Source organism: Galeopterus variegatus, unplaced genomic scaffold (genome assembly GCF_000696425.1).
Source record: "Galeopterus variegatus unplaced genomic scaffold, G_variegatus-3.0.2 Scaffold600, whole genome shotgun sequence".
NCBI classification, from domain to species: domain Eukaryota; kingdom Metazoa; phylum Chordata; class Mammalia; order Dermoptera; family Cynocephalidae; genus Galeopterus; species Galeopterus variegatus.
Window position 1 is genome coordinate 169,592 of NW_007726711.1, and position 18,723 is coordinate 188,314.

The window sequence follows — 18,723 nt, forward strand, 5'->3', positions numbered from 1 at the left end:
GCAGTTTTTTTTTTTTTCCCCCGGGCTGGCCCAGGGAAAGGGGAAGGAAGAAGCGAGAGCTGCGCGAAGCCCGCCCTGAGGTAATAGCGACGCCTCTGCAGCAGACCTCGGGCGTCGTTCTCCGACCACTTCCAGAACGCTCCGAGCCGCTCTGTAGGTCCCGCCCCTGCCGGGGTTTCCCCGCCACCCGCTGTCGTTTGCATGGCACGGCCCCTCCCCCGTTGCCATTGGCCAGCGCCGGCCCCGCCCACTACCCCCCACCGCGGCTGGGTTCGGTCCCCCGAGCTGCCCGGAGCTGCAGGGAGCGGGCGGACTGTTAAACCGCGGCGGCGGCGGCTGGGGCGGGAGCGGGGCGCGCTCTGCAGAGGAGTCAGCGGCGCCCCGGGTGGGGGGAGGCGGGCGGACAGCTAGAGATCACTTCAGCAGCCCCCACCACGGCCGGACCGAAGGTGCGGCGGCGGAGGGGAGCCTGGGCGCCCCAGCAGGCGAGTGGCCGGCGTCTCAGCGGCGGGCTCAGGGGGTGGGTCTCGCCTGTCGGGGACGGTGGCAGCGCGGGGAGGGGAGACGGCAGCAGTCGGCCGGGTGGACTTGTGGGTCAGGCGACCATCGGGAAGCCCCTCCGGCCCCCGAATCCTCTGGATTGTTGGACTCTGGGTCCCGGCACAGGATCGCACTCTGGGCAGGGGTCAGACCTTAGCCAAATTTAAACGGCTAAACGTAACAGCGTTGGCAGGAGCTAGGGCGGAGGGGAGAAAGAGGTGGAGGGAAGGGTGAGGGCGTACCTAGGCGCGGGTCACGTGGGGAGGGGCGGGGCTTGGCAGGCCTCCCTTTTGTTTTGGCTTGCGCGTGCGCAGAAGGCAGAACACGTGGTCTTCGGGGCCCGCCCCTAGACTCAGCGGCAGCACCTCACCAATTACGGGTGTGGTGACGGCTGTTTTGGGGTAGCTGTTTTGGGGAGGCGGGGTTGTCTGTGTTAGATGTGACCCTTACTTTACTTATTTCATTTTAATTCAGGGAAATGTTGATTTGGCCTCTATAATTAGATGGGATATCGGAGATCCTAGAGGATATTGAGGGATGATGCTTTCAAGTTCGTGTCACTTCTGGGTGTGCTGAGGACGGGATCGGTCTTGCTGGAAAAAATGTGCGGTGTTTGGTAGCGAGAAATGCAGGACTATGTTTTGGTCGTTTTCAGAAACCACAGGGAAGGAAGAGGCTGGGCTTTACAGCCAAGCGTGCCGGCACTAGTTGAACGTTCTTGTCATGTTTTCTTACTCCGGGGGAATTAGTCTTTGGTTCCTTCCCTGACCGCTCCGCCTCTCCGATGAGGAGTAGGGAGACTTGTGGGGTTTTTTTGTTGTTGTTTTGTTTTAACTGTGGGAAGCATATTGTGTTTTTGATTTTCCAGACTTAAGAACAGTCGTATGCTGGCGAGATTTTAGACTCCCTTCCTTCGTCCTTCCTTAATCAGTTTGCTTAATTTCGTGTCAGTAGAAATGTTTTTTAAATACTGACTGATAGGACAGGTTTGTTAGCAACAAAACCTAAATGAAATATTTATGAAGACTGCAGACAAAACCGGCAGTGTTTTTGACTAGGAAAAAGTTTTCCTAAAAATAATTCAATATTGTAGAAAAACCTGGTGTTCTGGAACGCAGATTGCTTGAGAAAGAGGCTTTGCAGTGAGTGGTCTCTGCCGTTTCCAATTCTTACTAACTAGCCATTTCCTTGGGCAAGTCACAGCCTCTCTGATCTCAAATCTGTTTCCTCTTGTAAATAGTTTCATAATATGGTCCCTGTCTTAAGAAATTGTTATGATGATCAAATGTCTTGTAAAAGGGATTTGTGATTTTTACTAACTTTGCAAGTACAGAAATTGCTAAGTGATATGATTTTTATGACACAAGTCAGTTTTTAGAAGTTGGCATGTTGGAAGAATATAAGCAATGAATGAAGCATAAAGTAGGATATATTTGATAATCTTCAAAATCTGTTGTAACTGTTACCTTTGATTCCACCTACTTAGATCAGTGTCAAGGTCTGCCACCATTTCCTCATAGCTTTTTTTTTTTGTCACGATAATACTCCACCTCGTAGTTTTAGTCTACATAAATTATTATTACTTCTCTTCCCAACCTTTCTGGCATGATTTTTTACATGAAACTCTTCTTAATCTAGGCCAATTCTATCACGTTGACTTTTTACATTTACATTTTAATTTTGTTTCATAATCTGTGTCTTTTAAAATAATAATTGCTTATTTTGTTAAATCTTATTTATTATAAAACAATTGGGAAAGTAGGGACGAGTGCAAAGAAGAGAAATAATACGAAAAATAAAAATAGTTTGTACCTTTTTTAAAATATCTGTCTATGTGTATATGTATATTTTTCCAAAAACTGGGATCATATGGTATCTTCATTTAACTTTAACTCGGACACATTCTAATATCATTAAATATTCTTTGAAAAAATTAATAGCCACTTAACATTTTGTCATGTAACTGTCATATTTTATGTTTTTCCTATTGGCAGATGTTTGGGATATTTCAAGTGTTTTTTGGTATAAATTTCACTGTGGAAAATAGCCTTTTACGTAAATATTTGAAATTCCTCCACCCCTTGATTTGTAGAAAAGGAATTGCTGGGTCTTTTTTTGTTTTTGTTTAACGACTTGTAATGTCACCAAACTACTTTCCTGAATATTGTATTGATTTACACTCATCTAATGGTATGAGCATGCCTCCCATTAAGTCTTTGTTCATCATCCAGTATTAACCTTAAAATGAAAAACCTAGCTTTAATTTGTGTTTAAAGTTTTTTTTTATTTATGTCTGTGATGCATCTATTTTATTTTCCTAACTTATAAGGTGCTTGAGTGAAGGAAATATGTTTCATATTTGACATACTACAAATTACTTAGTGAGTGTTCAATAAACACTTGCCAATTGGCTATTAATATTTACCTTTTTTATCTCTGGAAGGTCACGAAATTGTGATATTTATTTTTGTCTTAATTTATGAATATACTATAAGGAACCTACTATTACTGTTTGACTGAGTCATTACTTGAATACTTCCTTCAGGTGGGGCCTCACTGATCTTACCACAGTTGTCTACTGAAAGGTCCATTAACCTTAGTTCCCATTGTCCAACTGCTGCATTATCCAAGAGCTTCATCCAATTTTGATGCCATTTGTAATGATAACTTAGACTTATTTGTTTATTCATTCATCTGTCTACTGTGGAATTAAAGGTTTCACTCTGATCATTCTAGTTTCACTTGTAGCCTTCTATGTGTTTGATAAAAAGATTTCTAGTGTCTAAAGTTCCTTTGTTTTTTTTAGATTGTTCTTAATGGCCCATCTATTATTGCCTATGGCATTCTGTACTTCCATTTAATCTACCACATAAACCTGATATGCAATATGTAATTCTTGTTTTCATGTCTTCATCCAGTTATCTGTGTACATATCCTTTTACTTTTGTCTATACAGTACTATTAGGTAGTTGAAGGAGGCACAAAGCTGCTTCCTTCAGGTTTACATTTGTGTTTAGGATTGTTTACTAATTGGGTTTGCCAAGTTTTGAACAGCAAGTAATGGGGTTGCTTTCAAAAGAAGTGACAGCTAATGGGGAATTAGCAACAAATTTACAGACTTTAAAGCATGTCATGTCATATCTTTGTCCTTAAAGTAGTTACTGCATTACAGTACTATAATGGAATATTGTACATAATGATGTCCCTGATTTACAATACAATCTTACATTACTTTCAGTATGTTTAATTTAGAAAGGCATGGAGGGTATTTCTATGCCTAAGTCATTTCCAAAAGACTTCTATTTTTTTTTTCTTTTAAATATTGTACCGAAGGGATATTTCACTGAGCTGTGCTCCTTATTCTCTAATCATGTGGGATAAATAAATACCCAGCAAATGTTAAGAAAAAATGGTAATGTTATACTTGTTGGTAGACAGTCTATAATGAAAATCTGACGGCAGTTCATAATGGAAGTTTTTAATACTTGATCTTATTTTTAGGTTTTAGAAATACTTATTTCTATATGGTTGTGAAAATTCATTGATAATATTGAGGCTTTGTTAATATTTTTAAATGCTTCTGAACTTTTTATATATTCGTTTGTAAAATCGAGGCTTTTTTCCCAGTCCTATTAAGACAAAGAATTCTCTTAGGTTCAGTACAGTAGTCTCTCAGGTATGTTATTTTTAGTAATTAAAAACTGTGTTATTTGGTAGTAAGTCATTAATAACGTTTAATCAGGTGAAGTTAAATTGAAGCCAAAATGTAAAATGTTAATTTGAAGCCAATGTGATAATGCACTTCTAAATGTAAACTGGATCCAAGTTGATGTACATAGAAAAAAAATGATTCTTCATTTATATTCCTATGAGTCATGCACTGAATAATAATAATTCTGCTTGAAGTATGATCTGTTTGATGTGTTATGTGGCCACCCAAGTGGTTTTATCTTTAATTAAATTCCTTTAGTCTTCAAAGAGAATTCCTTTTTAGGGATAGTTTTCAAAGTGGAAGAAGTTCTTACTTATAAACACCATTGAATACGAAGTACTGAGCACTGGTCATGCCAATTACTGCAGTGTTTTCTGCTGTAAATTGAAAATTCCCATAAAGTGGCATAAAGAAATCTTGAAAACACACACTGTATTTTGTAATCCCAGCTTCCATTAATTCCTATATATTTAAGGAATAAAACCGTACCAGTGGGAACTCATGCTTCTTACTTTTGTTTTAGTTGGATTTTTCCTTTATGTGTTACAGGTTAGAAATTCTGACTCCCTTTGTATTTTAGTAATGTTTAAGAGGAGTTCTAATATTTTGCTAAAATAATTTTTTTCTACTTTTTTTTCTTACTGTTATTAGTATGGGTCGGCTATCTGAAACACAATTAAGTCATAAGTGTGGAAATAATTTAATATTTGACTGTGCTTCAGAATTCTTCCCCCTCTCTAAATACTATTCGTAGTCTTTTCACTTTCTTTTAGCATAAGGATAAAATCTGCCTTCTTTCTGATATTTATTCTAGTTTGTTTTACTGCTCTGCATTTGAGGAACTGGTATTATCAAGATTCCAATTAAAAAGAATAAATTTAATGTTCAAGGGTAGATTTGGATAGGATATTTTCCGTGGACTAAATTGTAATCAAAGTATGGAACAGTATTTTAGGGAACACCAAATCAGATTTGGTCTTCAATGTTCATTCTCAGGAGGAAGAGTTTCTTATTTAGATTATCAGTTCCAACTTTGAAGGTAGAAAGAGTAGATTAGCAAATATTTTATTTTTCTATAGAAAGTATGTCAGAAATTAATTGGAATATGTGACCTATATATGAATTTGTAAAGGCTTGTTTACAGAGTGTCTGGACCAACTCAGTAATTGTTGACTTGCTGATTATCTTACCGTGTGCATGCTGCTTTTCAGGGATGGTAGCTCTTAGAATATTTCATGATGTCCAAGGGATCAGAATGCATTTAATTAATGCTGAATTGATCAATACATATGATTTATAAATCTTAATGATGCAGATTAAGCCACTAAAGGAAACATTCTGTAGACAACAGAGCAAAGCCTTTTATTTGTAGTAAAACAATTTCAGTACAACAATGCCTTCTTTAATTCACAATGAATGTTCTTTGGATTAAATTGTAGACCACAAGTTAGATTATAATTTATGGTACAGATATAACTTTACAATTTCTCTCCCATTGTTTGTACTGGATGAATTTAATTTTATTTATAATAATGAAATTTTTCATAATAAAAATGAATGAAAAAGGTTTTGGTTCTTTGTAGTTTTAAAAAATGTTTATTATTTTAAATCGTAAACTTTGGCTTGTCTTACTGAAATTCTCTCTCTGGTTGGTCTTCTTTATGAGACTTCTAAGAAAATGGATATATATTGAGTTCTGGATGTTTGTTGGAAGATTATTTACATGGTTGATAGTCTGTAATAGTTTTACAACAGACTGTTTTGTGAGGTTTTTTTTTTTTTCTCCCCATCCGTAAAATTTATGGGCTGCCAGTGTGCTAAGGAATTTTTTCTTTTTTATTTAAACAGTAGTGTAAGTTGAAAAGTCTTTTGTAAAAACATGAAAGTGAAATTCATACCAAAGAAATATAATTGGTTTTTGGATTATCTAGAACTGTTCCCTATTGGCATAGAATAAAGATTATCTATCTAGTTACTTTCTTTGATTGAGTACTGATATAATTTCTTAACTTGTAGTTTTACTTAAATTCTATTAGCTTGATTTTTTAGTTTCTGTATATTGTGACCAAAAGGAGTTTAATTTTTTCCCAGTTTTCTCCCTTCCAGATTCTTTTAAGTCCCATATCACCAGACTAAAGTCTTTTACAAAAGGGACCCATTGTGCCTGAGTATTTTGGGTGTATACAAAATAATCCAAGGTGATGATGTTGCCCGGAGTATAGTATTTAAGAAGCTGGAAAGATATTTCTTAGATTTAGCTAGGATCCAAATACTCTGTCCCCCTTGCCCCCCCCCCCCCCGCCTCGCATTATGGGTATTATTAGAAAACTGAATAATTAGAAACTAATAAGAAGATCAAGATGCTTCTTAGCTTTTGAGGCTTTGCCTTTTTTATATTTTTTCTGTGTAGCGTGGAATACTATAGGTACCCTCAAATATTAAATAATATATTGGGCTAAAAAATTTGGGAACTGAATTATTATAGCTAATGGTTGATTCCTGGTTACTTAGAGAGATTATATACTTCATACTTACTACTGTTCGGTACAGTAGTCTCTAATCACGTGTGACTATTGAGCACTTGAAATGTGGCTATTACCACATTGAGATTTTGCTAAATGTAAAATAAACACTGGATTATGAAGACTTGTCACATATACCAAAAAATGTAAAATATCTCATCAAGATATTTTTATATTGATTACATGTTGACACGATAATATTTTGTATATATTGGGTTAAATGAAATTAAAATTAATTTTCCCTTTTTGCATTTACTTAAAATATGTCTAGTAACAAGTTTAAAATTACACATGTAGCTCACATCATATTTCTATTGGACAGTGACTTTCTGTACTAAGTTTTCTAACTTTTTCACCTTCATAGTAAAATATCTCATGAGCCATCTTCCTTGAAATTTTAAAATAATTTTATCATTTTGGATAATATTTATTCAAGAAATATTTATTAAGAGCCTGCTATATGCCAAACAATATTCTAGGATACAGCAGTGAATGAAAACATACAAAACCTCCCTTCATATAGCTTTCATTCTTTTGGGAAAAATATGTGATAAAAAAGTAATTTTTAGTAACAATTTTTAAATGAACTATTATATATTGTAAGTATTCTATTAATTAATGTATATCATTTCATGTAATATAATTTTAATACAGTACTTAATTTACCAAGAGATATGTGCTATGTATTGGCGTTCATCCTGCTTGATGTTCCTCTGAGCTTCCTGGTTCTGTGGTTTGGTGTTTGACATTAATTTGGGAAAGTCTCAGTCATGATTGTTTCAAGTATTTCTTGTGTCCTTTTTTCTCTTCTGCTTCTAGTATTCCCATTATGTGTCAGTTATACCATTTGTAGTTGTTCCACAGTTCTTGAATATTCTGTTCTGATTTTTTTCTTTTTTTTTTTTTTTTCTTTTCAGTCTTCTGTTTTCTTTTCAGTTTTGGAGGTTTCCATTGATATATGAGTATCTTCAAGCTCAGGGCTTCTTTCCTCAGCTATACCTAGTCTACTAATAAGTCCATCAAAGGCATTGTATTAGTCTGTTTCTGTTGCTCATAAAAAAATACCTGGAACTGGGTAATTAGTAAGAAAATGAAATTTATTGCTTACAGTTTTGGAGGCTAGGAAGTCCAAAGTCCAGGGAACACATCCTTGTTGGTGGGTAATGACTCTTCACAGCAAAGCTGATGTCACATGGAAAATATGGCAGGTGCATAGAGATTAACCTCCTCATCCACTCTCCTTTTAATGCCGCCAGAAGCACTCCCATTATTCCCAAAATGGATCAGTCCATTCATGAGTGTATGGTCCTACCATCTAATCACCTTTTCAAGGATCCACCTTTCAATTACCATAACTGGATTTCTCACCCTCTTAATACTGTCACAGTGGGGGTTAAGTTTCTAATACGTGGACTTTGGGGGACACAAATCAATCCAAGCCAGGCATTCCTCATTTCTGTCACCATGTTTTTCATCTCTAGCATTTCTTTTTGATTTTCTTAGAATTTCAGTCTCTCTGCTTACATTATCCTTGTATTGTTGCATGTTGTCTGTTTTTTCTATTAGAGCCCTTAGCATGTGAATCATGGTTGTTTAAAATTTCTAGTCCGATTATTTCAACATATCTGTCATATCTGAATCTGGTTCTCATGTTTGCTCTGTCTCTTTAAAATGTTTTTTTGGTTTTTGTTATGCCTTGTAATCTTTTGTTGAAAGCTGGACATAATGTATTGAGTAAAAGAAACTCTAGTAAATAGGCCTTTAATAAGATATGGGGGTAGGAGAGGTGGTCTATAGTCCAGTGATTAGATCTGTCTTTTAGTGAGCTTGTGCCCTAGCGCTGTGAACTTTGCAAGTGCTTCTCAATTTCTCCTCCTCTTAGGTGGGGTAGGATGGCTAGAGGGCACTGAGGTTGGGTGTTTTCCTTCTTTCATGTGGAAAGCTAGCACAGGCAGGAGAATTGGGGACTACTTTAATTTACATTTAACTGAAAAAAAAAGCAAGACTTTTCAACAGAGTTCATAAAAAGTAATATGTCATTGGTCACTTCTTTATCCTCATCTTACTTAACCTCTTTAGTATTTGACAGAACTGACCCTGTATGCTTTGTACACTTTTAAATACTTTGGTATCTTGATTCCATACACTCTTGAGTTTCCTTCTACCTCAGTGGTGATCTTTTCAGTCTCCTGTTAGGCCTCATCCTCCTTTTTTAGCTCCTCCTTTGCTCAGATAAATGTGAGTGAACCCGCTACATTGATCCTGGGCTCCTTTCTCTTTGCTTATACTCTTTCCCTAGATAAACTCATCTAGTCCCTTAGCTTTAAATACTATTTATATGCCTGTGACTCCTCCAAATAATGTCTTTAACTGTGACCTCTTGCTTGAACTCTAGACTTGTTTGTCCAGCTACCTGCATTTGGATGGCTAATAAGCACTTCAAATATAACATATACAAAATAGAACTTTTTATTTTTTTCTTCTTGAATATTCTGTCTCCCTAGTTCTGCCCCATTTCAGAAAATAGCACCACTGACCATGAGTTACTCAACCCAAAAACCCGGGAATCATCCTTGATTCCATTCTTTCCCTTAAGCCCCATAAAATCTTGACCTTCAAAAGTCTTGTTTACTCTATCTTGAAACATGTTCTAAATTCATTCATTTCCTACTGCCTCACTAGTCCAAGCCACAAGTACCATCTCTCACTTGGATTACTTCAGTAGCTTCCTAACTGGTCTCTCTACTTCTGTTCTTGCTCCATTACAAATCATTTCTCTACAGAACAGCCAGAGTAATAATTTTTTAAAAATAAAAATGTCAATCAGATCATGTTACTCCCTCACCTGAATCTGTAGTGGTTTTTCTTTGACCATATAAAATGTCCATGGTTTGAACACTATCTGCCTCTCTGATCTTATTTCCTATTTCTCTCTGGCTCATTATCTTCTAGACATATTTGCCATTTTTGTTTCACAAACACACCAAATTTATTTCTGCCTTAAAGCTTTCTATTATCCTTTTTTGCTTGGAAGGCACATACCCTAAATTCTTGGTTAGCTTGTTATTGTCATTTCAGGTCTCAGAGCAGATGTCACCAACAGAGGCCTTTCCTCATTCATCTGCAAATCTAAGTTTACTCCTACCCTAATATTGTCTTTGTTATACTGTGTTTAATTTTCATAAAGACACTTTTAGAACCCTTATGTACTTGATTTTTTTTTCTAATTTATTCTATAGCTACCATTTGCTAGAATATAAGCTCTGTGAGAATAGAAACCTTATTTGTTATGTTCAAGGCCATCTTTCTAGTTCCTAGGATAGAGTCTGTCACATGTTGCTTATAATATGTATTAACTGAATTGGCGAATGTTTGGTTTTAGATTGAATATATATTCAATAGAGATTAAAAATCTAGCTTCTACCAAAAATAAACAAAATTATTTTTATGACTTACTGTTGGCCATTTCTTTATTTCCTGCTTTACAAAGAGTCAACTGGCTTATTTCCATAATTTATGAATTTTCGTTTTGAAGGATGTCATAGTTTCTCATCTGCCATTCATGAGCACTTCTCTCTCTATATATTGTGGTATGGATAACCTTTATGCACCAAATGAAAACCAAATGGCTTTACTTGTAGCTAGGTATTCTCATTGATTTGTTTTTAAAATAGTTTCTGAAATACTGGAGACACATTTAAAGTGCTATAGAAGAATTTTGATCACATGGAATATACCTTATGGAACTAATAGACATCATCTTGAGATGAATTTATAGAATTATTATTATTATGCATTATTTTATGCATTTCATATCAGTATTCCTTATATATTCTGCCTCTAACCAGTTGTCCATTATGCATATAAATGAAATAATACCCAATTAAGAATAAATACAATTTTAAACTGTATAGTGGTCAAAACCATTACTCAGAGTTAACCCAAGTGATAAACATAGTGACTTTTAGTCGTATGCACATCTAATTTCCACTGACTCCTTAATACATATCTTCTGAATATATTGTCAGAAGCTCCCAAACTGTTCTGTTTTAAATAACTTTTTAAAAATGTTTATTTAGTATTTATTTTAATTTTGAGGAAGTCCAGATTATTATTTATTATTTTTAATGTTTTTGGTGTCATATCTAAAAAATCTTTGCCTAACTCAGTGTCACAAAGATTTTCTCTAAAATCTTTTTCTAAATTTTTTTCTAAAGTTTTACAGGTTTAGGTTTTACATTTACATCCATGATTCATTGTGATGAGCCTGACCATTTTTATATGACATGAATTATGTTTTAAGGTTCATTTTTGTTGCATATGTTTGTCCAATTGTTCCAGAACTATTTGTTTTTTAAAAAACAAAAAAACCCTAATCTTTCTACACTTAATCGCCTTTGCATCTTTGTCAAAAAAAAAAAAAAAAAAATCAGTTGACCGTGTGTGTGTGTGTGTGTGTGTGTGTGTCTCTCTCTCTCTCTCTCTCTCTCTCTCTCTCTCTCTCTCTCTCTCTCTCTCTCTCTCTCTCTCTCTCTCTCTCTCTCTCTCTCTCTCTCTCTCTCTCTCTCTCTCTCTCTCTCTCTCTCTCTCTCTCTCTCTCTCTCTCTCTCTCTCTCTCTCTCTCTCTCTCTCTCTCTCTCTCTCTCTCTCTCTCTCTCTCTCTCTCTCTCTCTCTCTCTCTCTCTCTCTCTCTCTCTCTCTCTCTCTCTCTCTCTCTCTCTCTCTCTCTCTCTCTCTCTCTCTCTCTCTCTCTCTCTCTCTCTCTATTTCAGAGCTCTCTATTCTTTCCATTGATCTATATGTCCATCCTTTTGGCAATTCCACACTGTCTTAACAGGAAATTGATAGGTAGTATGAGTCCTTCAACTTTGTTCTTTTTTCAAAGTTGTTTTGGCTTTTCTAGTTCTTTTGACTTTCCATATAAACCTTTGAATCAGCCTGTCAATATCAGCAAAAATCTTGCCAAGATTTTGATTGGAATTGTGTTTAATCTTTCAGATAAACCAGAGGATAATTAACATCATAACAATACTGAATAATTTAATCCATGAACATGGATTGCTACATTTATTTAGGTCTCCTTGATATTTTTAATTGTGTCATATTTTTCAGTATATAGATCATGCACATATTTTGTTAGATTTATACCTAAATATTTTTGGAAGTATTGGAATTATTACTGTTTTGGGAGGTATTGGAATTATTACTGTTTTAAAAATTTCTATGTCTAGTTTTTGTTTATAGTATATAAAAATATAAATGATTTTTGTATGTGGACCTTGTGTCTGCCACCTATTAAACTCAGTATTTCTAGGAGCTTTTTAGTAGATTTCTTGGGATTTTTCTATGTAGAAAATCATGTCATCTGTGAGTAGAGACAGTTTTACTTACTTTCTACTCTGTATGCCTTTCATTTCTTTTTTTCTCTCACCCTGTTGCAGTAATTAGGACCTCCAGCATGGCTCTGAATGTGAGTAGTGAGAACATATACCTTGCCTTATTCCCAATCTTAGGGCAAAAACATTCAGGCTTTCACCATTAATTATGATGTGATCTATAAGCTTTTGTGTAGTTGCTTTTTATCAGGTTAAGGAGTTTCCCTCTTCTTTGTAATATGCTATTTTTTTTTTTTTAATCACGAATGGATATTGATTGTGTTAAATGCTTTTTCTGTATCTATTGCGATCATGTGGTTTTTCTTTTTTAGTCTTTTGATATGGTGAATTTTAATGATTAATTTTTTTTTTAATGTTGATTCAGTTTTGCATTCATGAAGTAAGCCACACTTGGTTGTGACATATTATCCTTTTTATATATTGTTGTATTTGTACATTTATTTTTAAAATAGTAATTGAAATAGGTGTTGTTACTACTTGTGACTTCCTAAATTCTGAAATGCCTTTAAAAATCATGACCCACTGGTTCGTTTATTAATTCAGTCAAGAAATATATAACAATTACTGTGTCAGGTATTATTCTAGTGCTGGTGATTAGAACATTAAACAAAATAGAGTTTTTGCCCTTAAACTGTATTGTTTCCTAGAACGTAATACAATGTCAGGTAGTAATAGCACTGTGAAGAACAATAAAGCAGTGTAAGGGAATGGAGAGTCTTAATGTGAGGAGCTGAAGCTATTTTAAATATATTGGTCAGGGAGGACTTTCTGATGAGGTGACCTTAGAGCAGAAACGTGAATGAAGTAAGGGAGCCAGTCATGTTATTTGTAGAAAATTGTTCCAGGCTGAGAGAATAGCAAGCACAAAGTCACTGAGTCAGGAACTGGCTTGGCGTGTTTTAAGAACAGCAGAGAAGCCAGTGTTTGAAGAGTTGTAGAAGGTGAAGTAGTCAGGGACCTGATAATGTAGAACTTTGTAGGCCATGGAAGGACAACTTTGGATTTTATTCTGCATATAGTGGCAGCCACTCATTTACTCACCAGATATTTATTGAGCACAGATGTTTTTTCATGTTGGGGATACATTAACAAAATAGTCAAAAATCCAACCTTTCATAGAGCTTAGGAATTAGTGGTTAGTACAGTTGTTTATGCAATACGGAGGTAGTTAGAAGTGGTAGTTTAGAATATTTAGTTGGGAAACATTGTTATACACAATGATTACATATCTAAATAATTTAAATAATTCCAATAAATTTACTTGTATTTTATGCTAAAACTATACCGAACATAATTTAACCTTTTTTATTTATAGGAGACATACTCATTTTCATGAATTTCTTTTGTTTGTAAAGTAGAGAGACTTATTCAGGCTAGGATTTTTTATAAGTATATATTGGCAATAGAGTGCAGAGGGACTTCATGGAAATCCTAGAATAGGAGCTGTAATAGGTTGGGCCTTCCAGAGACTGGAGGAGCCTAAAAGTGTTCATATCCAAGTATAGCACTCATCTATTGCTATGTAACAAATTACCCCAAAATTTAGTGGCTTAAAGCATTTATTAGTTATAACGCCAAGGTCAACAGTTTGGATCCCTGTTCTGGCCAGTAGCAAAAAAAAAAAAAAAAAAAAAAAATTATTTTGTAGTTTGTGTGGGTCAGGAATCTAGGTATTGCTTAACTGGCTGGGTGCCTCTGTCTCATGTCTCTCACAGGGCTGAAGTTAAGGTGTTGGCTGGAATAGCAATAACTTTAACGCTATATTTTCCTTTTTGATTATTATCACTAGTTTTTGCAAAGAATCAGCTTTTGGTTTTGTGTTTTTGAATAGGAATGAAGGAAACAGAGGTAAAGGTAGCATCTGGGGACATACAGTATGAAAATGTGGCCATTTAAATGACTATCAACTATCATGTGTGTTGAAACAAAAATTATGGAGTGTCATCATTCCTAAGTATTAGGTATCTATAAAAGCTTTTTGATGTAAAAAATTTTTACTAACTATTCAGACTTCATAAATCTCAGTGGTACTAACCCTAACCCTTTTTCTGCGAACCAGAATATATACTTTTATACGTTTTCCTTGGATAAAATACACTTAAATTTGTTTAAATATGGATAAATCTTTAGTGGTTATCTGGCACAATCTCCACTGTTTTCCAGTCAGTAGTAAGGCCTTCTACAATAACTAATGAGTATCCATTTGCGAAAAAGGAAAAAATATTGCAGATATATTTTCAGGAAAAAATTTGTACATATTGCAGATTAGGTGAGTTTTCATTATCTCATTATTTTTAACAGCTGTGAAGTGATTTATATGTTATGTTTTGTTTCACTTAGGCCTTTTTACAAACAGATTATTTAGTATATTTTTGGCTGAAAGCATGGGATTGAGTCACATTTTCAGGTATGATTACCGGATTCCAGGTTGGAATATATATACTTTTCATTCTCACTAAATATTGTTAAGAAATAGAATTCTGAGATGTAATTATATCCACAAACATTCATCAAATACTTATTATGCTAGGTAGTGTGCAACTTTAATTGTAATTTTGGATATTAGGCCCACAGTCAGATTGAAGAACAGTTTAGTTCTAGTTGAGATAATGTTGGAAGTTGGGAGGTAAAGGAGGAGTTTGGTTCCATTCATATGTTAATCAGAAACATAAAAAATGTTGCCCCTGGAAAAAGTATAAGCATAAAACTTTTTTTTTCTGGATATTTGATCATTTATTTTTACATTATTTTAGGTTTCCAGTAATTATCTGCAGGAATCGCCATGACCCCAGCTCTGAGGGACGCAACAGCAAAGGGTATCTTCTTTTCATCTTTGCCACGTACCATGGAGTCTGACAAGATGCTATGCATGGAAAGCCCAAGAACTGTAGATGAAAAGCTAAAGAGAGACACTTTCTCTCAGATGCTGGGATTTCCAACTTCTGAACCGACTCTTAATACTAATTTTGTGAATTTAAAACATTTTGGCTCCCCTCAGTCTTCAAAACATTATCAGACAGTTCTTTTAATGAGTTCTAATTCTACATTGAATAAATACAATGAGAATTATAAACAAAAGAAAATAGCGAAACCCAATTGCAATAAGCTGAAAAACATACTATGTAATGGCAGCAACATTCAGCTCAGTAAAAGCTTCCCTTCTCATTCTGAAGAGTTCATCAAAAAGGAACCTTTATCAGATACCTCAAGGCAGTGCATGAAAGATGTACAAATTATTTTGAATTCAAATATAACCAAAGATGCTAATGTAGATAAAGTACAACTGCAAAACTGTAAATGGTACCAAAAGAATGCACTTTTGGTTAAAGTTACTGATGCTGAGATTAAAAAGGGTTTATTGCGTTGTGCTCAAAAGGAAATCGGACCTGGCCACTCAAATGTGCCTATTAATTCCTCAGCTACTGAAAAAGAGGAGGAGGTGAATGCTCGCTTACTTCATTGTGTAAGCAAACAGAAAATTTTACTTAGCCAGGCTAGAAGAACTCAGAAACATTTGCAGATGCTCCTGGCGAAGTATGTTGTTAAGCACTATGGTCAGCAAATGAAATTTTCTATGAAACATCAACTCCCCAAAATGAAGATCTTTCATGAACCTACCATGGTTTTGGATAACAGTTTACCTGAATGCACTGAAATTAAACCAGAAGTCAATATATTGACTGCAGAGAATAAATTGTGGGATGATACAAAAAATGGCTTTGCACAGTGTACATCTGCAGAAATCCAAAGATTTGCACTGTCTGCTACGGGGCTGTTGTCTCATGTTGAAGAGGGTCTGGATTCTGATGCAACTGACAGCAGCTCTGATGACGATTTGGATGAATATACCATTAGAAAAAATGTGGCAGTGTAAGTGCAAGATTATTATTAGACCTTTTTCTGTTCCATATATAGCAGCAATTGTTTTGGTTTGAAGATATGTTAAAAGGAAATAGATTTTCTAAATTCTTAATGCCATAATCTTTAAATTATAATTAACTTAATTTGTTAAACAAATGTTTCATTTGTTAAACTATTGTATATGAGTATATAAATACTATTAAAAATAAATTACTCAACTCTTCTAACTAGAAAAAACCCATACAGGAAAAATAAAATGAATTAGTTGTAAGTAAGCATTTTTTCTTATTCTTGAATAAAATAGACTATGGATAAGGCCTAAGTCTTTGCTTAAGTGATCTAGCCAATATGTATAGCTAAAACTCAAAAAATTTAAATATTGCATGTAGGGAGCCCTCATTGGCTTTGAGAGTTTGTCCGTTGAGGGTATGTGTAAGTTGACCTGCTAACTTTTTTTTTTTTTTTTTTTTTCCTTTTTGTCTTTTTTCGTGACTGGCAACGGGATCGCAACCCTTGGTGTCGCGCCCGCACCGCACTCAACCAGTGAGCGGACCGGTCTCTATATGGGATCCGAACCCTCAGTGGGAACGCCGCCATGCTCCCAAGCGCCGCACTACCGAGTGCGCCACCGGGCCAGCCCCCTGCTACCTTTTTTTTTTAAAAATTATATACTTCAGCTTTGGCCTTTACCAACTCAATCAATTTTTGCTAGATTAACAGAACTAAAACAAAACTATAATATCAGCTATAAGATACCTATTGAATGTTTATTGTGTGCTGGGCACTAGAGAATCAATTGTAGGCAAAATATTCATAGCCTTTACTTGAGAGAGAGGTATCTAGATATTAAAAAAAATAAAGCAGAGAAAATAGCTTTAATTATCACCCCACGATAACATTCTAGAACAGCTCTATCCAATAGGAGTTTGTGAGATGATGGAAATGTTCTATATCAATGCTGTCCAATAGGCACTAACCTCATGTGACTAAGCACTTGAAATTTGGCCAATGATAGAAAGGAACTGAATTTTAAATTTTATTTAATCTGACTTAATTTTAATTTAAATAGACAGTTAGAGCATAGTTTTAATTTAGCTTTCAGGGACTCTGCTAATGTCCTCAAATTGATGTGAATTACTGTGTGTATATGTAGCATTTTGGGGGAAGGAAGTCCATCGCTTTTTCAAATTCTCAGAAATGAATGAGAATCATTATAGAATTAGAAGCCAAATACTACTTTTTACTAATAAGTAGAAGACCAGTATAATAGTTTTTATAGTGAAAAATAAAAAGTAAAGCAAAGTGAGCATTTCAGTCTTTTGGTGTTCTGATAATCACTGTAATTAAAATTGTTTGAATGTAGGGGCTATAATACTTATTAAGCACAGATTATTTTTCTGTCTGGCATTTAAAGTAACTAGTGCTAGTTACTTTACTTTTCATATTTCATTTAATTCTTTCAATAACCCTGTGAGGTAGCTGTTATTATTTTTATTTCACTTAAGAAGAAAAAAACTCAGTATGATTATGTAACTTTGTCACCACAAAAAGCCAAATAAGTGGTGGAGCCAGGATTTTGCCCATATATGTAAATTCATGCTTGTTCTCTTGTACCATACTGCTTAACATTACATTATTGGTGCTTATAGCTACAAGAATTATTAGGCACTTGTGTTCTGAAATAAGCTAAAATTTGCCAGTTTTTGTATTTATAATACTTTTGAACTAATTTAATTTAATACAATGTAGTATATAAGTTAAGTATTTACTTTCTTGCTATTGTTGAGAAGGGCTAATGGACAGGTTTGTCTCTTTTAAGCTAGAAATAGAAAGAAGAAAATTATGTCTTCCAAGACTGTTTTGACCTATGATGCTATTTTCATTAGTATTTTCTTTTACTGATTTTCTATGGCACTTAGTCTGCCATACAATTTGACATGAAATCATATTTTGTCCTTTATGGTTTGTTAGTATATCTGTTAATCTTAATAACCCAATTCCTATTAAAGGTAGAAACCACATTTTATATTTTTGTTAATCTCTTGTATATCAAGCATACAATTACTGATTGGTCAAAACATTTTGTTTTAAATACCAGTGTTGAGGGTTCAGATCCCCTTACTGGTAAGCCACCAAAAAAAAAAAAAAAAAAATCTGTATTTTCTTTTTGAGTTTAGTGAGAGAATACTAAGCTCAGATATTTGTATAAAACATACAAAAATGGGAAATTCAAACTATTGAGAAAAAATTTTTATACATAACATCAAACAATATATATCCCATTTCTTTTCTTGTCAACTCTGCCAGTTTATTGAGTAAAACTGAAATAAAGTATAACCAGAAAAAATTGGGTTCTGGTTTAGAAAGTTTATTTCTCATGCTATTTTTTTTCCTCATAATCAACTGGAGGGGCTTCAGGGACTTTCGGCATACATTTTAGGAAAATAATGAATCTAAAAGGTTTAATATCAGTTCTTTAAGATATGCTTCTAGCCTCTTGCTTTTACTGACCTTTTAATATTATGATGCCTTAGTAATTAAAGTCCATTATTTATATTTCTAGAAGTTAAGTAAACTTTGTTCTAAGGTGAAACTAATCTGATCTATATAAATAAACAGTACTAAATCTACATAATAACTTTGAATTTTTTAATTCACTAAATTATTTGATAATTGCTTAGGTTGGTTGGTT

General features: G+C 34.7%; 1 protein-coding gene across 3 annotated transcripts in view; it reads left to right on the top strand.

Moving 5' to 3' along the window:
• Positions 1-356: 356 nt before the first annotated feature.
• Positions 357-18,723, top strand: part of KANSL1L (KAT8 regulatory NSL complex subunit 1-like) — a 129,047-nt gene continuing 110,680 nt past the window's right edge. For 2 of the 3 annotated variants that reach the window (XM_008570407.1, XM_008570409.1), the window contains exons 1-2: positions 418-485; positions 14,924-16,040. In XM_008570407.1, the coding sequence (XP_008568629.1) occupies positions 14,953-16,040 (1,088 nt within the window). In that variant the 5' untranslated portion in view covers positions 418-485; positions 14,924-14,952. Of the gene's footprint in view, positions 486-14,923; positions 16,041-18,723 lie in introns of all 3 variants that reach the window. The other variant, XM_008570408.1, reaches the window with a different exon arrangement.